This window comes from Oryctolagus cuniculus, chromosome 17 (genome assembly GCF_051225735.1).
Source record: "Oryctolagus cuniculus isolate XC-2025 breed Fujian yellow rabbit chromosome 17, ASM5122573v1, whole genome shotgun sequence".
Taxonomy (NCBI): domain Eukaryota; kingdom Metazoa; phylum Chordata; class Mammalia; order Lagomorpha; family Leporidae; genus Oryctolagus; species Oryctolagus cuniculus.
The window spans coordinates 49,368,464-49,391,956 of record NC_142883.1 but is presented as its reverse complement, the minus strand read 5'-3'; the positions used below and the strand labels follow the sequence as shown (position 1 = coordinate 49,391,956).

At 45.7% G+C, this 23,493-nt stretch overlaps 1 protein-coding gene across 2 annotated transcripts in view; it reads left to right on the top strand.

The window, feature by feature from the left end:
* ANKFY1 (ankyrin repeat and FYVE domain containing 1) overlaps positions 1–23,493 on the top strand; it is a 76,950-nt gene that overhangs the window by 31,210 nt on the left and 22,247 nt on the right. Inside the window, exons 3-10 of one of the 2 annotated variants that reach the window (XM_070061246.2) lie at positions 1,532–1,650; positions 6,380–6,515; positions 12,830–12,953; positions 14,262–14,411; positions 16,880–17,045; positions 20,238–20,442; positions 22,700–22,768; positions 22,978–23,177. In XM_070061246.2, coding sequence (XP_069917347.1) covers positions 1,532–1,650; positions 6,380–6,515; positions 12,830–12,953; positions 14,262–14,411; positions 16,880–17,045; positions 20,238–20,442; positions 22,700–22,768; positions 22,978–23,177 — 1,169 coding nt within the window. The remainder of the gene's footprint in view (positions 1–1,531; positions 1,651–6,379; positions 6,516–12,829; positions 12,954–14,261; positions 14,412–16,879; positions 17,046–20,237; positions 20,443–22,699; positions 22,769–22,977; positions 23,178–23,493) is intronic. The other variant, XM_070061248.2, reaches the window with a different exon arrangement.

Here is a 23,493-nt window from a genome sequence, read left to right as displayed (position 1 = left end):
TGGCACAGCAGGTTGATTGTCCACCTGAGACACCTGCATCCCATGTTGGAGTGCCCAGTTGGGGTCCTGGCTACTCTGTGCTCTGATCCAGCTTCCTGCTCTTGTGCTTGAGAGGCAACAGATCATGGCCCAAGAATTTGGGTCCCTGCCACTCACGTGGGAGACCTGGATGGAGTTTCTGGCTCTTGGCATCACCCTTGGCTGTCCCTGGCTGTTGTGGGCATTTGGGGAGTGAATCAGTGGATGGAAGGTCTCTCTCTTTCTGGCTGTCCCTCTTACTTTCATTCTGCCTTTCATATAAATAAATAACAAAATTTTTTTTTTTTTTTTTTCAAAAAAAAAGTGTATTCTGGGGGCTGTTGTTTTGGCACAGCAGGTTAAGCTGCCACCTGTGATGCCAGCATCACATATGAGCACTGATTTGAGTACCAGCTGCTCCACTTCTGATCCAGCTCTGTGCTGATGTACCTGGGAAAGCTGCACAAGGTTGTCTCCTGTGTGGGTGGAGGAACTCAAGTACTTGAGCCACCCCCCTGCTGACTTCCAGCATGTGCGTTAGCAGGAAGCTGGAGTTAGAAGCAGAGCCAGGACTAGAACCCCATCACACCAGTGTGGGATGTGGGTATACCAAGTAGCTCCTTAACTGTGGCACTAAATGCCTGTACTACAAATGATTTTAAAGGGAAATAGGAAAGTAGAAAAAACATTCAGATACAAGCAGGATGATGATAATTCACAACTTGGCATTGCTGCCAGCGTAGCCGTATGGTCCTTGCTTACGTCAGCCCAGTGTGTTGTCTAGATGTTTTGTTAACTGCCCAGATGCTGTCTGCTCTTAACATTTGACATTTCAGAGTTAAACATAAATATCTGTTTGGGAAGCTCTTTTTGTGTAATGAAGCTTTACAAATGTGAAAACATGTTTTGAAAAAGATTTCCACCCAGTTTCCTTGTAAATGTTTGAGTAAAAAGTGACCAATATTAGGTCTGAATATTTCCGGTGAGAACACAAGTTCAGGTATTGGGTTTCACATTCTCGACTGCTTTGTCATAACTAACTTGTTCATAGTTTTTCCTTCTTAGCCTTGCCTGAGTGTTAATCTGGAACATAATAGCACTGTACTCACAGAGCTGTCATCATCTTCAAGCTTGCCATCTTCCTCTCCCTGGTGGCTTACCTTGGTTTATTCTGCATAAAATACATCTCTGCTTCATACATGAATATTAATCATCCTACTTAATTTGTGGATTCACCACCATAGGAATTCTGTTTGGGGATGTATTTGAATGCAGTGCATCCCATGTGAATTAAAGCTGGATGTCAGAAATAGAAAACATTGCTAGCAGCATACTGTAAACACACCCCAGCAGGATTCAGTACTGGCATATAGAAATAATTTGACTATGATTTGTTTTCTTTTGCACATGCATGCTGATCAGTCAATACCCATGTATTTATCAGCTGTGAATTCTGGCTATACGTAATTATGACATTTTTCTTTTCATATGTATGGATATTTTTCTTCATCAGTGACTTGAAAATCAAGGTTGGGGACAGGCACATCAGCGCTCACAAGTTTGTCCTGGCAGCTCGCAGTGACAGCTGGAGTCTGGCCAACTTGGCCTCCACCAAGGAGCTGGACCTGTCAGGTGAGCCTCTGACAGACCACCAGGGACACAAGACTGCCAGCACAAGAGATCATGGCAGAAAGTTATGGTGTGTCCTTGTAAGATACTTGGGGTTTGATGAAAATGACTCTTGTCAATTGATGGGGAGACTATGAAATAATTAATGACTAAGTAGGTTATACTTTGTATGTGCTTCTGTTTAATATCTAGTTACCGAGTCATAACTATTCTAGTATCTACAATGTTCTTATGAAGTATCTTCCCATAAAGGTCATTCATATAGTAGTACATTATAAATAAGATGTGCACACAGAAAAAAAAAAACTCCTTCCACTCCAAGAAAAGTCCTGCTGTCACATTACCCACAATTTAATAATACTGCCAGAATTCTTTTTGTGAACCTTAAGTCCTGAACTCAGAAGTAACAGTTACACTGAAGAATTAATAGTATTTTTTTAACATCAAAATGACTTTCGATTTTAAGAATTTGAATGGATGTGGATAACTGTGAGAAGGTAAATGGATTCATTTGTTTCACCACAGTAACCAGTTTATATAAATATCTCCTAACATTGTGTTATAGGAGTATGCCTTACATATACACAATAAAATTTAAGATTGTTACTATAGATACACTGGGCTATTAAATGCTTTTATTTATTTTATGCTATGGATATTGTATAGATTTGGGGTTAGTATGGTGGTAAGTGAACCCAAAAATACCACTTTTGGGGTGGGCTTTTGGAACAGTGCTTAAGAACCTGCTTTGAATACCCACATCCCATGTCCTAGTGCCTGGGTTTAAGTCCTGGGTCTGTTCCTGATTCCACCTTCCTGTTGATGTGCATCCTAAGAAGCAACAGATGATGGCTCACATCACAGGGTCCCTGAAACCCACACAGGAATTCTGGGACTCGAACCGGCACCCATATAGGATGCCGGCATTGCAGGCCAGGTCTTTAACCTGCTGCACCACAGCACCGGCCCCGCATCTTTACTTTTTGTAAAATGAAATTAATCTTTTAAATATGTCATGAGAGGTCCAAGGTGGTGGTGGCATATGTAGCCTGTGTGTGTCTGTATGTTTTGTCCAGCAGTCCTGCTTACTGTCAGGGTCTGGGTGTCAGTGCCTGAATCAGGTTGCAGCAGCTGAAACTGCCTGGGAACTCTGTGTGCTATGTGATACCTGGAAGCACTGACACCTCATACTGGCCAGCAGCTGGAAGAAGATTGAAAATAAGCCTTGTAAACAAGTGCATAAATAGCATACAAGCTGTGTTTTAAAGGTTGAACTCTTCACACTAATGGACTTGATAAGATCATTTTATGAACTGATTGAGATCTGTTTATTCAGAATTATTCCATTAATGTAGCGTGTTGAGTGGTAGTCTCTTTTCAAGGTGCCAGGGATGAAGCAGCAAACAAAGTTAAACTTCCTTGCACAGATCTTACAGCCTTAGAAAAATTGACACTCTAGATACCGTGATTTTCTTTTGTAGTTCTTATGTGTTGATATTCCTTAAAATTTAGAACAAACACTTTTAATTCTGCTGTTTATGAGAATTTTAGCATATGTTCATGAAATTTAGCGGGCATTATATACCCAGTATTCAAAAGGCATTTGAGGCCGGCGCCGCGGCTCACTAGGCTAATCCTCCGCCTTGCGGCGCCGGCACACCGGGTTCTAGTCCCAGTCGGGGCATCGGATCCTGTCCCGGTTGCCCCTCTTCCAGGCCAGCTCTCTGCTGTGGCCAGGGAGTGCAGTGGAGGATGGCCCAAGTGCTTGGGCCCTGCACCCCATGGGAGACCAGGAGAAGCACCTGGCTCCTGCCATCGGATCAGCGCGGTGTGCCGGCCGCAGCGCGCCAGCCGTGGCGGCCATTGGAGGGTGAACCAACGGCAAAGGAAGACCTTTCTCTCTCTCTCTCTCACTGTCCACTCTGCCTGTCAAAAAATTAAAAAAAAAAAAAGGCATTTGAATATTTTTGTTAAATTCATCTTTTGTTCAAAAAAATAACTGTTGTGGCCAGCGCCGCGGCTCACTAGGCTAATCCTCCGCCTTGTGGCGCTGGCACACCGGGCTCTGGTCCCAGTCGGGGCACTGGATTCTGTCCCGGTTGCCCCTCTTCCAGGCCAGCTCTCTGCTGTGGCCAGGGAGTGCAGTGGAGGATGGCCCAAGTGCTTGGGCCCTGCACCCCATGGGAGACCAGGAGAAGCACCTGGCTCCTGCCATCGGATCAGCGCGGTGCGCCGGCCGCAGCGCGCCAGCCGCAGCGGCCATTGGAGGGTGAACCAACGGCAAAGGAAGACGTTTCTCTCTGTCTCTCTCTCTCACTGTCCACTCTGCCTGTCAAAAAAACAACAACAACAACAAAAATTTGTTGTGCCTTATGTGATACCCTGAGTAAGGCACAGTCACTTCTGTTGGGTTCTTGCCAGAGCTTCAGTCTTCACAAGAAGACATCAAACCCAAGTTTGAGGAACAATCCACAAAATACCCACTGCTTTTACTCATACACAAATATGTCAAGATTGTGAAAGACAAGAAACACTTAAAAGTATTACAGATTAGAGGAAACTCAAGTGTAGAATCCTCCATGTAGTGTGGAATCCTTAATTGGATTCTGAATCATAAGAAGAGCATTAGGCCGGCGCCACGGCTCAATAGGCTAATCCTCTGCCTGCGGCGCTGGCACCCCGGGTTCTAGTCCCGGTTGGGGCGCCAGAGTCTGTCCTGGTTGCTCCTCTTCCAGTCCAGCTCTCTGCTATGGCCTGGGAAAGCAGTAAAAGATGGCCCAAGTGCTTGGGCCCTGCACCCGCATGGGAGACCAGGAGGAAGTATTGGCTCCTGGCTTTGGATCGGCGCAGCTCCAGCTGTTGTGGTCACTTGGGGAGTGAACCAATGGAAGGAAGACCTTTCTCTCTGTTTCTCTCTTTCTCTCTCTCTCTGTATGTAACTCTGCCTGTCAAATAAATAGGTAAAAATCTTAAAAAAAATAAATAAATAAATAAAAAAATAGATGGACATTAGTGGTAAAGCTGACAAAGGTCTGTGGTTAGTATTGCTAATAGTATTGTGTTTGTTACCCAGTTACCCAATTTTCATAATTCTATGGTTATGAAAGATAGGAGAAAATTAGTAAAGGATATGTGGTAGTGAGCTACACCTTTTCTCTAAACCTGAAAATGAAAAAAAGAAATCATTTATTTGTGTGAAAGGCAGACAGATAGATGAGTGTATGTACTGGTTTACTCCCCAAATGCCTGAAACAGCCAGAACTGGGCCAGGCCAAAGTGAGGAGCCTAGGACTCAATCCAGGTATCCCACGTTGGGGGCAGGGACCCAAGTACTTGAACTGTGACGTGTTTCTTCCCAGAGTGCATTAGCAGGAAGTGGATCAGAAACAGAGTGGGACTCACACCTAGGCCCTGAGATAGGGTTTGTGAGTATCCCAAGCAGCCTCTTAACTGCTGTGCCAGGATGCCTGCTTTTGAGGCTGGAATATTGCAAAATATAAAGATAAAAAAGTATAAATTTGCTTTTTTTTCACCTTAAATATAAAGACACTCAATAAGTTTCAAGAATTTTTTTGTACCAAAATAAACTTACTTTACTACACTTTCCATGAACTTTTTGAAGTGCCTTACGAAGTTTTAAGTATGTGATTTAATGGATAAATTAGCTTGATTTAACCATTTTGGTATTTACATATATCAGAATACCACATTGTACACTATAAATATATGTATTTTTGGTCAATATACCTTAATAAAAATAAAAAGAAGCTCATAAAGATAGTGATTAATCAACTGGGAACAGAAAGAATATGACCATCAGCACAACACAGTTTCATGATATTGAGTCCAGGAAAAAGGCACAATTTGCTTAATTATAAAATGAGTTGTTGATGGCTGCTCTGTAGCATTAGCAAGAGGCTGGAGTCAGTAGCCCGAGTCAGGTATTGGAGCCAGGTACTCGTGGGCATTCTAACCAGTGTCTTAGCTACTGGGCTAAACCCCTGTCCAAGTACATATGTTTTTAATCTATTTTTGTTTCTTAATGTGCTATGTAACATATATTTTTATGTTGAATATAGATCTGTTTATTTTTAATTACTGCATATATTTCTGATATATATATATATATATATAAAATAATTTAGTTGGTTCTCCATTATTGGGCTGGTAAGGTTTTTGTTCTACTTCTTCTTTACTAAATGTATTAGTATTGTGCTAAGCATCAAGTACATATGTGTCTCTGTAGTTGCCCACTGTTTTCTTCTGATAATAATCTTACATGTGTGATTGCTGTGTAAAAGGTTGTGTACTTTAAAAATCTTTGCTAGTCTGAGAGACAGAAAGATAAACTCTGAGTTTTTATTTGGTTATTTGTAAGGCTTATTGACCGTTTTATTATTGATCTTTGTGAAATAACTATCGGTTGCCCATTTTCCATCGGGTGTCCATCTTTTCATCTTTATTTGTCAGATCTTTTTTGCTGAAGTGTTAAGTCATCATATTTCTCAAATATTTTCCTCAGTTTATTTGACTGAGTTCTTTAACTCAGTTTCCCTCACCCAACACTCATGTAAAACTAGCATTTTTCTGGTCCTGCTTCCACAGAGAGTAATGTTTCTTTGAGTTGAGTATACTGTAATTTACTTCTTTAGCCTCAGATTTTAGGGATTTTGAAGAAAGCGTAAGCATGTCATCCGAGGATTTTCAGTTTTTCTGTCTGCTTTCTTACTAGATGCTAACCCTGAGGTGACAATGACAATGCTTCGCTGGATCTACACAGATGAGTTGGAGTTCAGAGAAGATGATGTGTTCCTGACTGAGTTGATGAAACTAGCGAATCGGTTTCAGCTGCAGCTCCTTAGGGAGAGGCAAGTCACAGAGATCTGTTCAAGCACCTCCAACGGTGGTGGCTGAGCTTTCGTTATGCCAAGCTCTGGGAAAGCAACTGCTTCTACTGACGGAAATAACTTTTGCCAGGTGTTCTTTTAAAGGTTTATTTATTTATTTGAAAGTCAAAATGACAGGGAGAGAGAGATCTTCTGTCTACTGGTTCACTTCCCAGATGGCTGCAACAGCCAGGGAAGGGCCAGGCTGAAGCCAGAAACCTGGAACTCCATCTGAGTCTCCCACATGGGTGGCAAGGCCCCAGGGACTTGGGCCATCCTCCACTGCTTTCCCAGGCTCATGAGCAGGGAGCTGGATTGGAAGTGGAGCAGCTGGGACTCCACTGGCACTCCAGTATGGGATACAGCATTGTAAGCTGTGACTTAACCTGCTGTGCCACAGCATTGGCCCTCTAGGTGTTCTTTTTTAAAGGTGATGAGGAGACAGTTGGTATCTCCTTTGCTTTGTGTTATCTTGTAAACTAAATTTTGGCAAAGCTGTTTGGTATTCTCTTTCCATTCATCTATTACCTGCGATCACAAATTGTGTAAACCGATAAATTGACTATGAAATAATAGAATCCGGTGTCCAAACCTTTTCCTTTCCCTCCCATTCTGGTTCCTTAGATGTTTTAGTCTACTTTCTCAGTTGGAGTCCTTGGAGGAGAGTATGGCTCAATGGGTTTCATAAACAGTGTTTGTGAGATCTTATTTCATTTAAGCTAGTGCTTTTCAGATTCCCGAAAGAGATACAGTGGATTTTTTTTTTTTTTTTTTTTTAATTATGCAGAGTTAGAGAGAGACAGAGAGAAACATCTTCCTTCATGGCTGGCACTGTGGCTCACTTGGCTAATCCTCTGCCTTGCAGCACCGGCACATTGGGTTCTAGTCCCGGTCAGGGCGCTGGATTTGTCCCGGTTGCCCCTCTTCCAGTCCAGCTCTCTGCTGTGGCCAGGGAGTGCAGTGGAGGATGGCCCAAGTGCTTGGGCCCTGCACCCGCATGGGAGACCAGGAGAAGCACCTGGCTCCTGGCTTTGGATCAGCGTGATGCGCCGGCCGGCGGCGGCCATTGGAGGGTGAACCAACGGCAAAAAAGGAAGACCTTTCTTTCTCTCTCTCTCTCACTGTCTACTCTGCCTGTCAAAAAAAAAAAATCTTCCTTCCGTTGCTTCACCCCCAAAATGGCCGCTACGGCCAGCGCACTGCAGCTGCAGCGCTGCGCCGATCCAAAGTCAGGAGCCAGGTGCTTTTCTTGGTGTCCCATGTGGGTGCAGGGGCTCAAACACTTGGGCCATCCTCCATTGCTTTCCCAGGCCACAGAAGAGAGCTGGACTGGAAGAGGAGCAATCGGGACTAGAACCCAGGCCCATATGGGATGCTGGCGCTGCAGGTGGATGATTAGCCAAGTGAGCCACGGCACCGGCCCCAGTGGATTTTTTAAGATTCATTTTTATTTATTTGAAAGGCAGAGTTACACACACGTGCACGCACACACACACACATAGAGATAAAGGAGACTCAGAGAGATCTTCCATCTGCTGATTTACTCCCCAAATGGCCACAACAGCCAGGGCTGGGCCATACCAAAGCCAGGAGCCAGGAGCTTCTTCCGTTTTTCCCACGTGGGTGCAGGGGCACACTTGGGCCATTCTCTACTGCTTTCCCAGGCACATCAGCAGGGAGCCGGATTGGAAGTGGAACAGCTGGGACTTGAACCAGCGCCCATATGAGATGCCAGCATCACGGGCAGCAGCTTTATCTGCTACACCACATTGTTGGCCCCCAAGTAGATATTTTTTATATTGAATTTTCTCCTGTTCTTCCAAGTTCACCTTTTAGAAGAGCAGAAAACAGGCATTAAAATGCTTCCTCTCCCCATGTTAAAAAGGATTTATTTATTTATTTGAAATAATTAAGACAAAAAGAGCAGGAGAGATCTTCCATCTTGGTTCACTCCCCAAATGGCCAGGACTGGGCCAGGCCAAAGTTAGGAACCTAGAACTCCAACTGGGTTTCCCATGTGGGTGCAGGGGCCCATGTTCCTGGGCCATCTTCTGCTGCTTTCCCAGGTGCATTAGGAGGAAGCTGGATGGGAAGCAGAGCAGCCAGGACTTAAGGCTGTGCTGTATCAGATGTGGGCATTTCCGGCAGCAACTTAACTCATTATGCTGCAACACCGACCCTAGAATGCCTTTGGGTGTGAGTTGGAGACGTGGCTGTTGTTTCTCAGCTCGATTGATGGAGTGTCCTTGTACATCACGTGGTGATCTGTTACATTCTTCTGGGTGCGTGAAGAAATGGCCTTTCTCCTGGCTGTGTGAAGGGCTGATTTCAGCCATCCAGAGGTGCTCCACTGGTTCCTGTGATGCTCTCAGGGAAGCAGGGAGGCTTTGCCACCTAGAGCTGCTTGCTCTGTTTTCACCACGTTTCCCCTGGGTGGCTTGCTGTGCCCCACAGGGATCAGTAGACAGGTTATTCCTAACTATAATTGATGTGAACTTGAGTGCATTTTAGTGTCTAAGTCCAATATTTAAAAAAAAGTCTAAAATCTCTAGATGCATTCTGTATAGCGAGTAGTAGATTACTAGTTAAATGAACTTTATCGTCAAGGCCTTACAACTCACTCTTGTGGGTTTTCTTGGTGAGTCTGAACCATCTGAGAGTGAAATTGATTTTAATTAGATAAGAGTGTGGTTTAAGTTTTGTTTTTCCTCAGATTTCCTGAGCATTATCCCATTGACCTTGTCAAAGTTGCTCATAAATTAAGTTGCTCTGATAAAAGTGCCGTGGGGTTACAATTGTTTAGATCATTGTAATGTGTATGAGATTTCTTTAATGAAAATGAAAATGTTTGTTGTGTGTTGACTGATGAGGCTTCGTAACTGTCAGCACTGACAGATGCTGAATTCCCACTGTTGGTGGTCGGCACAACTTGCTTTCTTTCTTTTTTTTTTTTTTTTTTACAGGCAGAGGGGACAGTGAGAGAGAGACAGAGAGAAAGGTCTTCCTTTTTTGCCGTTGGTTCACCCTCCAATGGCCGGTGCACTGCGGCCGGTGCATCGTGCTGATCCGAAGCCAAGAGCCAGGTGCTTCTCCAGGTCTCCCATGGGGTGCAGGGCCCAAGCACTTGGGCCATCCTCCACTGCACTCCCTGGCCACAGCAGAGAGCTGGCCTGGAAGAGGGGCAACCTGGACAGAATCCGGCGCCCTGACCGGGACTAGAATCTAGTGTGCCGGCGCCGTAGGCAGAGGATTAGCCTATTGAGCCGCAGCGCCAGCCCCCAGCTTTCTTAAGTGCTGGGATGGAAGACTCAGCAGTGGTTTCACAGGCTGCCGTTGAAGGGTCTCTGAGTGTCTGCTGCCATGTGCAGGAGGGATGACGTGTCTGAGACAGTAAGTCACAGGGCTCTGGCACACGTGTGCAGTTCTGTGTGACACGGGAGGTCCTCGGTTTCAGAATGCAAGGATTTCTGTGGTTTAGGAATCTGTGGTTTTGAAGCTGAGACCAATTTGGTGAAAAGGAAGGTTTTTTCAGTATTATTTTTAGTGAACAGGAGTGATATTTACTAGGTATGACAATAACATCACTGTTACACCGATTATGAGAGTATAACATGTTCAGTGTACGGTGGTTGGAAAATACAGAATGGTGTAATGAACCACTGTTCATGTTTTGGTTTTCCTTTCACCAATATTTATATGTCTTTTACATAGATGTCAGATTATTATAGAAATGAGGTGGGAATTGCGAGATGCTTAAATATATGCCTGATTTTGTGCTTTAAAAATTAGGGTTTGTTCATCTGTATCCTTTTTTGTATCTAAAATTAAAAATACATATTACCAAAAAAATTTTCTTGCATTGGAAAATCTGTCTTGCTAATTTTCAAAGAGAATCCATGAACTGAGAATCCAAATGTTTAAATATGACTACATATTCTTCGGTTGTGTAAATCATCTCAGTTACTCTTCATAGGCTGTGCAAATGGAAGCTGGCACTCCAGGGATCCTAGAATTAGTGAAAACGAAGCATCTGCCAGTTCTCACATGAAACAAGTTTGGGTCTCATGGTGTAGTGTCATTTGGTAGTAAAAAGAAGGAGAATGGCGTTTTCAGACCCTGAGCATTTGTCTATAAAAACGGTAAGGGTGAAATGCTCTGCAGATAGGAGTCATTATTCCTCAAAGTTGTGCTGTGTGGCAGGCTGGCGCTGGGATGCCAGGGTGGCAAGACAACATTTGGCATCGTCCAGGTGGTGAGAGTTTGGTCTGAGGAGAGGATTTTTCTTCTGAGATGTTCCGCTTTCATCGCTGAAATCTGAGTGTCTCATCAGATGTGGCCGTGGTGCAGAAAACTGAGCTTACTTGTTATATATGTAACTTACACTCCCACTTGGTGGCTTTGGACCTGGGGTAGTTGTCAGAATGCCCTGGGAAAGGTGCTGCTTTACACCTTGGTTGTTATGGCAGTTAAAAACAAAACACTGGCCTGGCGCTGTGGTATACCGGGTAAAGCCGCCACTTGCAGTGCCAGCATCCCTTATGGGTGCCAGTTCCAGACATGGCTGCTCCACTTCTGATCCAGCTCCTTGCTAATGGCCAGGGAAAGCAGTGGAAGATGGCCAAGTCCTTGGACATCTGCACCAATGTGCGAGACCCAGAAGAGGCTCCTGGCTCCTGGCTCTGGATCTGCCCAGCTCCAGCTGTTGTGGCCATCTGGGGAGTGAACCAGAGGATGAAAGACCTCTCTGTCTGCCTCTGCCTCTCTGTAACTCTATCTTTCAAATAAATAAATAAATCTTAAAAAAAAAAAGAAAAGAAAAGAAAAGAAAAGAAAAGAAAAAGCGCTTTCACACTTTTCTTAGGATTGGTGCATGCATTCAATGCTGCATGGAGGAATCCAAGATTGTGTTCTTGGAGAGGAAGACCCCTCTCCTTCTCTGTCTGTCTCTGACTCTACCTCTCCACTGTTAACAGCTCCAGCTGTTCTGGCCATCTGCGGGGTGAACCAGCAGATGAAAGACCTCTCTGTCTGCCTCTGCCTCTCTGTAGTTCTGTCTTTCAAATAAATAAATCTTTAAGAAAAGAAAAGTCTTTGTGAAGGTTGTGGGATAGGAGAGGCGATGGAAAATTTCCTGACATCACATTAGTTCTCTTTGGCTGCCCTTGGAGGTGAACTTGATTCTAGGGCTTCATGGAGGCAAGGGCATGAAGAGTAGGGGCTCCAGGAATTCTGGATAGAGGAAGCCTGGGTCTTTGCAGTGCTGAGTCTTCTGTGCTAGGATGTGGTACTTGCTTCTTGCTGCCAGAAGCCTGTTTGCCTGTGCAACTTGTCCTCTGTGTAGTGGTATTCTTTATTAGTGATTCTGAAAGAATTGTGGTGTTGTTTTTTTCTCATTGTAGTCAGTTTTTCTTTCAGTGTGCTATAGTTTGACTGTTAGCTTAGTTGTCAATTTACATTATAGGCATTTTGGGTAGATTTTTAAAATACAGATATATTGAGTTATAATTCATCTTTCAGAAGCTTTTAAGGAGATGTTAATTTATGAAGCATACAGCCTCCTATTGGAAACATATTTCTTTTTCTTAAAATTTATTTTTAAAGATTGATTTATTTGAAAGGCAGAGATAGGAGAGAGAGACAGAAATTGATCTTCTGTCTGCTGGTTCACTCCCCAAATGACCACAATGGCTGGGGCTAGTCCAGCTGGAGCCAGGAGCCAGGAGCTTCTTTTGGGTCTCCCATGCGGGTGTCATGGGCCCAAGGATTTCAGCCATCTTTTGCTGCACATTAGCAGGGAGCTGGATTGGAAATGGAGCAGTCAGGACTCAACCATCACCCGTATGGGATGCTGGCACTGTAGGAGGTGGCTTAACCTGTGCCACAGTCCTGGCCCCAGAAACATATTACTAAGCACCCCTATTTGAGTATAGAGTGGTGCAGATGGGGTGTGCATACAGTTAACTGTCAAAGGACAGAAGCTGATCCATGGCGCGTGGGATTTTAATAATCGCCTGTGTATGTGATTATTCTGAAGGCAGTTGAGGTATTATGCTTCACAAGTTTATTTGCAGGTTGTTTTGAATCTGACCAGAACTGAGCAATGTAATATTTTAATGAAATTATAATATTTCCAAATATGGGAGTGCTGCTGTAATTTATTCATAAATACCTTGTTTGATCTTATTCCTCAGTGTTATTGGATGTAGCCAGCCAGTAGACAGATTGTTGTTGTGGTTTCTTCATTTGTAAGTATATTTGCCCTAATAATATTGATCATCACTAGTTTTCTTTTACAGATGCGAGAAGGGCGTTATGTCTCTGGTGAATGTGAGGAATTGTATCCGCTTCTATCAGACTGCAGAAGAGCTGAATGCCAGCACACTGATGAACTACTGTGCAGAGATCATTGCCAGTCACTGGGTGAGTGAGGATAGAGCCCGCTCGCTGGAAGGCAGGGTACCGGGGTTGGGACCTGCTTCCTGGGAAGTAGCCTGTGTGGCTCCTGGTTGTCTCTTGTTACAGACTTGAAGGGTAAGTAGTTGCGTTAGGTGACTTTGGCTCTGAAAGTCTGGTGGTTCTGTGATTTCAGAGTGGAGGGGCAGAACATAGTTCAGGGCCAGAAGCAGGCGTGGGGAAGTGGGGAAGAGGTCACTGCCTTCAGGACCCCGTCTGAGGCTGTAGCGCCGGGCTCCTCAGCACAGCTCTCAGAGCTGTCCTGCTCTGCATCAGGTGGAGAGTGCCAGTAAATTGAAGTTCATTACATTCCTCTGTTTGCAGCCTTTACATGTCTTCCTTGCATTTGTTTTTGCATTTTAAAATACCATGGCTAGTGCTTATTTTTTCTGTACTATATCTGTGAATTGGTACATTGTGAGAAGTGTCTCAGTGTTTCATATAAAAAAGCATCTACAAGAACTGGATTTTAAAGAATTAGAATGGGGATGGTGACCTTTCTGGTACCATGCCTTTCTCCAGAGCTCTGTAGTGGTAGAGGCAGGCTGTGACTCAGTGCTGTGAGCCACTTGTAGACGTTCTCACCCATTGCCATCGTGGTGGGGAGAGAGGCCTCTGCACATGCTGCTCCCTTGGCCTCAGCTCTCCTTGCACCTGCAGCATGGCTCATGCCGGCTCTCAGCATGGCCATTTACTCCCTGTCTGAACGTGTGAAGTCATTTAACCTCCTCATGCCATAGTTCCCTATTTTTGAATGGGAATGATAAGTACCCATCTGATAGGGCTTTTGTGAGGATGAAAAGAGTTGGAAATATTAAATCATTACTTAGGGGCTGACACTTTTTTTTCTTTTATGAGTTTATTCCAAAGACAGACTGACAAAGAGAGGGGGGAGAGAGAGAGTGAGGTAGGTAGAGAGAGATCTTCCATTCGCTGTTTCATTCACCAGATCACCACAACAGGCTGGACTCAGGCAGGCCAAAACCAGGAGCCAGGAACTGCAGCCAGATCTCTCACATGGGTTCAGAGGCCCAAACAGTTGGGCCATCTTCTCTTGCCTTCCCAAGCACATTAGCAGGGAGTTGGATCAGAAGTGAAGCACCTGGGGCTCCAGCCAGCACTCGTATGTAGTGCTGGCATTGTGGTTAGTGGCTCAACGTGTGCCACAGCGCCAGCCCTAGGGTCTGACACATTCTAAGGGCACAGTGACGACCATTGTTGCTATCGTTAGTACTTTGTACCTGCTTTGCTTTTCACTATGATTTTAATCCTTAGGATGATTTACGAAAGGAGGACTTCAGTAGCATGAGTGCTCAATTGTTGTACAAAATGATCAAGTCCAAGACAGAGTACCCGCTCCATAAAGCTATTAAAGTGGAGAGAGAAGATGTGGTCTTCCTTTACCTCATTGAAATGGACTCACAGGTACTGTAGCTGCTCTGTCCGTTTTTCCTGCCTTTCCCAAAACTGTGCAGTACATGCTTTTCTCTGTCTTGCTCCTTCCTTCCTCTGAGCCCTCACTGGCACGGTCTGATGTGCATATTTCTACTAAGAGTTTCCCAAGGCAGTCTGGGCTTTTTTTTAAATCAGTCCTCAAAATTTTCCAGCCTCAATGCATTGCCAAATTCCAGAACCACTTCCACATCTTAATTTTTATATTTTTAACCTTTTATTTATTTAAAACTCAGACTGACAAAGAGAGTGAAGCACAGAAAGCAATCTTTTTAAAGATCTGTTTATTTGAGAGGTAGAGTTACAGAGAGATAGGTCTTCCATCCACTGTTTCATTCCCCAAATGACTGCAATGGCCGGAACTGGGCTGATTCAAAGCCAGGAGCCTGGAGCTTCTTCCAGGTCTCCCACACGGGTGCAGGAGCCCAAAGAATTGGGCCATCCTCGACTGCTTTCCCAGGTGTATTAGCAGGGAGCTGGATTGGAAGTGGAGTAGCTGGGACTCGAAGTGGCACCCATATGGGATGTTGGCACTGCAGGCAGTGGCTTTGCCCACTATGCCACAGCACCGGCCCCGAGAAAGAGATCTTTCAACTGTTAGTTCAATGCCCCAAATGGCCACAATGGCTGGGGCTGGGTCAGGACAAAGCCAAGAAACTGGAACTGCATCCTGGTCTCTTCCATGGGTTGCAGGGGCCCAGGTCCTTAAGCCATCATCCACTACTTTCCCAGGTGCATTAGCAAGGTGTTAGATTGGAAGTGGAGTAACAGGGACTTGAACCAGCACTCCTATATGAAGTGTCAGCATCTCAAGCAGTGGTTTTACCTGCTGTCACACAATGCAGCCCCTTCATATTTTTAGGTAGTTGTTAACAGTAATAATTAACTTGCAAGTGCCAAAATCAGTTTTCGTTTCAAGTCCCTGTTTCCTATAGGCTGTCAGCTGAAGGCAGTTCCCAGCTTTGAGATGCCACCATATGGCCCTTGCCTTCATCTTCAGAGACAGCAGTGGCAGGTCCAGTCCATCTCGTGTCATATCTCTGTGTCCTACTTTTCTGTTTCCCTCTTTCACATTTTTTCTCACATCTATTTGAAAGGCACAGTGAGAGTGAGAGCAAAGAGAGCTTCCTTCAACAGTTGTGTGTGTGTGTGTGTGTTTGTTGGTTTTTTCTTTATTCCTTTTTTTGTTTTGTTTTGCTCCTCAAATGGCAGCAACAGTCGGAATCAGACCAGGTCAAAGCCAGACTGCAGAACTCCATCTGGGTCTCCTGTGTGGGTGGAAGGGACTCAAGGACTGGAGCCATCTCTTGCTGCCCCCTGGCATGTGTAAACAGGAAGCTGGATCAGCAGCAGAGGAGCCAGGACTTGAACCGGCACTCTGATGAGGGATGCAGGCAGGTATCCTAGGCAGTGGCTTAATCCGCTGCACCATAAGACCTGCCCTTCCTTCTCTCACCTTTAAACACTCGTGGTTAGATAGGTTGATCCCTCCTGGATTATCCAGGATTCTCTTCCCATCTCAAGATCCTTGACCTTAATCACATCTGCCAAGCGCATTTTGTAATATAAGGTGACATATTCTGGAGTTTAGGATGTGGACATCCTTGTGGGCTGTTATTCAGCCTGTCAAACTGTTTTTTTTTTTTTTTTTTAAGATTTATTTATTTATTTGAAAATCAGAGTTACACAGAGAGAAGGAGAGGCAGAGAGAGAATCTTTCCTCCACTTGTTCATTCCCCAATTGGCCACATTGGCCAGAGCTGTGCCGATCAGGAGCCAGGAGCTTCCTCTGGGTCTCCCACATGGGTGTGTGTAGGGGCCCAAGGACCTGGACCATCTTCCACTGTTTCCGAGGCCATAGCAGAGAGCTGGATCAGAAGAGGAGCAGCTAGGACTCGAACTGGCGACCATATGGGATGCCAGCAATGTAGGCGGCAGCTTTACCTGCTACGCCACAGCGCCGGCCCTGTAAAACTGCTTAAAAGAATTGTAGTTGCTCTTTTGACAGATGGGAGTGAAGAATGTTTTACCCTAAATGTTCAGTGTGTGGGGAGATATTTACCTGCCAGAAGGAATTAGATGGTTAAGCCACAGTGTCTCACAGAAATGTTCACTGGTTTCTGTAAAGCTCTCTGCTCCTCCGCCCTGGCACTTGAGCCTGCCGTCTCTTTGTCGGCATTCCCCCTGTGGTCTTACGATGTCTTCTGTGTTATATACAGCCATTTTGTTCTCGCCGTTAATTCTGTGCTCTCTGAAAGCTCATGCCCTGAGGAGACCTGATAAAAGATTGTGAATGCAGTTGAATTTGGGAAGTAATAAATGTCATAGCTCTAAAACTCGGCATTTGGGAAAGGCAGGATATTCATGGGTCACGATGGGAGAAATTAAAGTAGGTTGCGCTCTCCACTGGCTGGGTGCTGATACGTAGCTTGTCTGCGCAGCTCCCTGGGAAACTGAACGAAGTGGATCACAACGGGGATCTTGCATTAGATCTAGCCCTCTCCCGGCGCCTAGAGAGTATTGCCACGACGCTGGTTAGCCACAAAGCTGATGTGGACATGGTGGACAAGAATGGCTGGAGCTTATTACATAAAGGAATCCAGAGAGGTAAGAAGTGTATTTTGTGTTATTTCTCTACAGGTGATTTGATTTTTTACCCAAGTAATTTTTGAATACTCTCTGTGTTCTAGAAATTTCCGCAGACTTCCTCAGTCTGTGTTCTTAGGCTACCTGACTTAGGATTTGTGATCTCCAGGTGTGAGGAGGGCACTCCAGGATAGGATGTGGCTGTCTCCAGCTATGTGTCTTAACCCCAAACTGCTATGCTAAATGGCTGCCTCTCTGCCTGCCTGCTTCCCTCTCTCTCTCTCTCTCTTAAGATTTATTTCTTTGAAAGGGAGAGAGCGAGAGAGACAGAAAGATCTTCCATCCACTGGTTCATTCCCCAAAAGTTGACAACAGCCTGGACTTAGCCAGACTGAAGCTGAGAGCCACAAACCCATATAGGTCTCCCACTTGGGTGACAGGGGCCCAAACACTTGGGCTGTTATCTGCTGCCTTCCCAAACACACTAGCAGGGAGCTGGATTGGAAGCAGAGCAGCCAGGACACAAACCAGCACTCTGATGGGGGATGCTGGTGTTGCAAGTGATGGCTTAACCTGCTGAGCCACAACCCTGGCCCACCTCCCCGCATTTTTGACATAGTGAAAATTTAGAGAGGTACAGTTCCGGTATGGGGGGAAAGCTTTCAGAAAAGCGCAAGACTCCATTTTGTAGAGGCATAGTTGCCTTGACTGAAGTACTTTGCTGCAGCCACTGTTTTGTTGTTTCCATATGGAGATCAAGGCAGAATACCCCGTTTTAGCACATCATAATCATGTGTATTTTACCCTTCTGATGATGCATTATTGCACTGTTACTGTCTCTGCCGCACTTTGGCCATTCACAAGTGGCTTCTAGCTGGTGGAACATGGTTACCTCGTGATGCGGCTCTGTTGCAGCTGTGGCTTTGCCGTTTTTGGGCACAGGTTCTCGTGTAAGCGTCCTAGGTATGTGTTGAGAGGGCTGTGCTTGCTGGCTGGTGGAGAGGAAAATGTTGCTCACTGTTGTGTAGGAAGTCCTCAGAGTGTGTCAGTGTCAAGAGCAGATGCATTTTTCCCAAGCACCTCTCTGGGGGTGTGCCTTCAGTGGGGAAAATTTCCACCACAGAGGGAATTGTTCTTTCCCACTGTCTAGTGTCTGAGATGTTTATTTTGGAAACAGATACACTTGTTACTAAAAAAAATCAATCTGAGATTATGTTTCTTTCCTCTTGGAGTTAAATTCTTATGTTTAGTGAAAAAACATCTTTGACTAGTTATTAAATATTTTAGTGATTGCTTAGTTACAAGAATTGCCAAGAATTGGTGATGCATTTTTGATGCTGCTTTTCAGATGACATAATTTTCTACTCTGCATGTGTCAGTTGCCTGCAGGCATGTGGTTACTCTGTAGATGCAGTGACCTGATTGTTGCTGACCTTAGAGAGGTGGCAAGGTGTGGCAGACAGAGCACTGGCTTTGCAGCTTGGAGGGAACAGGGTTTGAGTCTTGGCTCAGCTGTTGCCCTGTAGCCTTGGACAGTCAGTGGATAGCTGAGTCGTCATCTCCTCTGTAATGAGGAGTGGGGGTTATTTCTGCTTTGCTAGAGAGTTGGGGGAGCTAGGGGCAGAGTCAGCAGTGTGCCGAGGACAGTGACCGCCTGTTGCTCTGCAGGGTCAAGTGCTGCCCTTGCCTCGCCCAGGACAGCAGGACTCCTTGCCATACCAGGTCCGAGTCCTGCAGGAATGTTCTTGACGTTTCCTCCTTCAGCTTGAGCTACTAGTCTGTTGTCCTGCCCAAATGATTACATTGAACAGTAGACCTAAGTTTCACTGTTGACCTTGCTCTAAGCTTTTGATGAGTAAGGGGCTTGAATATCTGAGATTTAGATCTCGTTCTGGACACACATTAGATTCTCGTGGCAGCCAAGGTTCATGTTCATCAAGATGACCCCTTTGGAAAGTGGGCATTTAGCCTAGCCATGAAGATGCCTGCATTCCATGTTGGAGTGCCTGGGTGTGAGTCAGGCTCGGCCTCCTGACTCTGTCATCATGCCAGAGCGCATCCTGGGAGACAGCAGTGATGGCTGAAGTCACTGGGTTTCTGCTACGTATATGGGAAGCTTGGATTGCATTGCCAGCTCCTGGCTTTGGCCTTGGCCCAGCCCTGGCTATTGCAGGTATTTTAGTGTTTTGTTAGATCATCCAGGGGATGCAAGATTTTCTCTCTCTCCCTGTACCTCTTACATTGAAGTAAATAAATCTTTAAAAATAATAGTAAAATAAAATATTTAGTGTTTTTGTATGTTTTAAATTATGACTAGAACTACATTCAGGGCAGATTGACCTTTAATACATAATCTTACAATAAATTTGTTACCCCTGTCATCTTCCAAGGTAGTTTGACAAGAATACTTTAACTGGTTTTTTAAACTTTAAAAAAAAAAAAAAAGGGATTTATTTACTTATTTGAAAGGCAGAGCTACACAGAGAGAAAAAGAGAGAGATCTTCTATCTGCTGGTTCACTCCTCAGATGGCTGCTATGGTGGGGCTGGGCCTGGTTGAAACCTGGGAGCCTGGGGCTCCCATGTGAGTGGCGAGGGCACAATGTACTTGGGCTGTCTACAGCTGCTTTCCCAGGTGCATCAGCAGGGAGCTGCATCAGAAGTAGAGCAGCTGGGACTAGAACTGGCTCATGTTGGATGCTGGCATCCCAGGTGGCGACTTTGACCCCCTGCACCAAAATGTTGGCCCACAAGATTCTTTTTAAAGAATGTATTTATTTATTAGAAAGACTGAGAGTGAGAGAGAGGGATCGTATCTGCTGGTTTACTTCCTAAATGCCTGCAATAGCCAGGACTGTACCAGGACCAGAGTAGGAGCCAAGGATGCAATGCAAGTCCCCTGCGTGGGTAGCTGGAACCCAATCACATGAGCCATCACTGATGCTTCTCAGGGTCACATTAGAAGGAAACTGGAATTGGGAGCAGAGACTCTTAACCACTGTGCCAAACACAGACGTTTTCATTAGAGTGTGTACTTCGTGATGTCAGTGCTGAGTTCTGCCCCGCAGGCGTCCTCAGGAGCTCCATCACACACACCCAGGTGCCCCTCTTCTGTGTGCATTGACCGCTCCTTGTGAGGAAGCACGGGCCAGAACAACTCACCCTGAGTGTTGCCATGTGTGTGGCACTGTTTCTTCCATTATTCCTTTTCAAGGAGATCTCTTCGCTGCCACGTTCCTCATTAAGAGTGGGGCCCTTGTCAATGCGGCTACTTTGGGTGCCCAGGAGACACCGTTGCACCTTGTGGCGTTGTACAGTTCAAAGAAACACTCAGCAGGTGTGATGTCTGAGATGGCACAGATTGCTGAGGCCCTCCTGCAGGCTGGTGCCAACCCCAATATGCAGGACAGCAAGGGCAGGTAAGTTTGGGAGCAGGTACTGTGTGCCTATGGGACGGTTCCCAGAGGGTTATTTTACGGTGCCACATAATTGGCATTCAGGGACGTCATACTCTTCAGTTTGGCATTATTCAGTCTGATTTTTTTAAAAAAGATTTTATTAATTATTTGAGAGGTTGAGTTACAGACAGTGAAAGGGAGAGACAGAGAGAAAGGTCTTCCTTCTGTTGGTTTATTCTCCAAATGGCCGCAACGACCAGAGCTGTACCAATCTGAAGCCAGGAGCCAGGAGCTTTTTCCAGGTCTCCTACATGGGAGCAGGGGCCCAGGGACTTGGGCCATCTTCTACTGCTTTCCCAGGCATCAGCAGAGAGCTGGATTGGAAGAGGAGCAGCCAGGACACGAACCAGTGCCCATATGGGATGCCGGCACTGTAGCTGGAGGATTAATCTACTACGCCATGGCGCTGGTCCCCTGAATATTTTTTTAAAGATTTATTTAGTTAGTTAGTTTTGGAAGAGTTACACAGAGAGAAAAGAAGCAGAGAGAGAGAGAGAGAGAGGTCTTCTGTCCGTTGATTCATTCTTTAAATGACTGCAACGGCCGGAGCTGAGCTAATCAGGAGCCAGGAGCTTCATCCGGGTCTCCCATGTGGATGCAGAAACCCAAGGACTTGGGCCATCTTCTACTGCTTTCACAGGCCATGGCAGAGAGCTGGATCAGAAGTGGAGCAGCTGGGTCTTGAATGGGTATCCATATGGGATGCCAGCACTTCAGGCCAGGGCATTAACCCACTGTACCACGGCACTGGCCCCTCACTCTGATTTTTATTGAAGTCAGAAATACAGATTTGCCGGCCGGCGCCGCGGCTCAATAGGCTAATCCTCCGCTGGCACACCGGTTCTAGTCCCGGTCGGGGCGCCGGATTCTGTCCCGGTTGCCCCTCTTCCAGTCCAGCTCTCTGCTGTGGCCCAGGAGTACAGTGGAGGATGGCTCAAGTACTTGGGCCCTGCACCCCTCGGGAGACCAGGAGAAGCACCTGGCTTCTGGCTTCGGATCAGCGCGGTGCGCCGGCCACAGCGCATTGGCCACGGCGGCCATTGGAGGGTGAACCAATGGTAACCCTCTCACTGTGCACTCTGCCTATCAAAAAAAAAAAAAAAAAAAAAAGCCACCCGAATCAACAGTTACAAGTAGGACCCACTTACCTTAGCAGCTCAATATTTTATGCCTTTGAAAACCCTGTCAGAAAATAGATTTCTGTAAAAATAGGAAAATGGATCTGTGTGATGGATAAAGGACTTAAGTAATATCTTTGTGGACTCTTAAAATCATGTGCTAGAAGGTAACTAAAATAACCAAAATAATTGCCTCCATTTCCTGCCAGTTGATTCTTTGATTTTTTTCCAACCTGAGAACTGTGGCAGTGCGTTCTCCCGCGGCAGATGCCAAGCTGTGGGCCGTGCTCTGCATGGCCATCTCCTTCAGGGCACTCAAGTGCTAAGTAAAAGCAGCGACAGTGTGCACCTTAATGAGTTCTTCACCATTGCTACTCCGTGTGTTGAGTATAATAGGAAATTTAGGGGAAGAAAAATTTGAGAATTGGCAGCAGGTAGGTGAAAAAACAAATGGGCATGCCTGTGGTAGCAACCGTTTTTTTTTTTTTTTTTTAAGATTTATTTTGTTTATTTGAAAGAGTTACAGATAGAGGTAGAGATAGAGAGACATAGATCTTCCATCCGTTGGTTCACTCCCCAGATGGCTGCAACAGCCGGAGCTGCGCCGATCCGAAGCCAGGAGCCAGGAGCTTCTTCTGGGTCTCCCAAATGGGTGCAGGGGCCCAAGGACTTGGGCCATCTTCTACTGCTTTCCCAGGCCATAGCAGAGAGCTGGATCGGAAGAGGAGCAGCCGGGACTAGAACTGGCACTCATATGGGATGCCGGCGCTCAGGCCAGGGCGTTAACCCACTGTGCCACAGCGCTGGCCCCGCAACTTGGTTTTAAAAAGTTAGCAGATCAACATTCAGTAAAGGATCAGAATTAAATTGGAGAGTCATGTTTCTTCTCTTTTCATTCTTGTCCTTCTTGGCCACTGAATATATGGCAACATGTAAGCAAGTCTGTTGTTTCGTTTTGATGCCATAGTTTTGGAACCTTGTGGCAGAAATGTGGAATTTCTTGTTGCTGGTGATTCTGCACAGGATTCTGCCCGCCCTGTGCGACGGGCAGCCCAGAGCTGGGCCTGCTTGTGCTGACCCCTCTTCTTTTCATCCCACAGGACTCCTTTACACCTGTCCATCATGGCCAGGAACGAACACGTGTTCAGTCAGCTGCTGCTGTGTAAACAGTACGTAGGGCCACCCGGAGGATGAGAAAGTGGGGGCGGGGGGTCATGAGTGAAAAATAATTCTTTTAAAATACCTTCTACTGTTACAAGTTTTAATAAGTAGAAGTAACATACATTTGTCGGTCAAGACATGCAAATCAAGAATGAGGCTCTTGGCATACAGAGTAGCTGAAAATCATGTTTGCACTGGCGCTGCCTTCTTGTTTCAGATTAGACTTGGAGCTCAAAGACCATGAGGGCAGCACAGCCCTGTGGCTGGCAGTACAGTCCATCACCATGTCCTCCGACCAGTCTGTAAACCCCTTTGAAGACCTGCCCGTGGTCAACGGGACTTCCTTTGATGAGAACAGCTTTGCCGCCAGACTCATTCAGCGTGGCAGCAACACTGACGCCCCTGATGCGATGACAGGTAAAGCAGACAGAGCCCTGAAGATGAGCTGAAGTCCCGCTGTTCCATGAAATGCTGTGTCAATTTTTTTCTTTAAGGATTTATTTATTTGAAAGACAGACTGACAGAGAAAGAGAGAAATAGAAAAAGAGATCCATTTGCTGATTGACTCCCCAAATGGCTGCAACAACCAGTGCTGGACCAGGTCAAAGGCAGGAGCCATTCAGGTTTCCCACGTGGTTGTAGGGGCCCAAGGACTTGGCCTGTCATCAGGTGCCTTCCCAGGCGCTTCAGAAGGAAGCTGAATCAGAAATGGAGCATCTGGGACGTGAAAAGG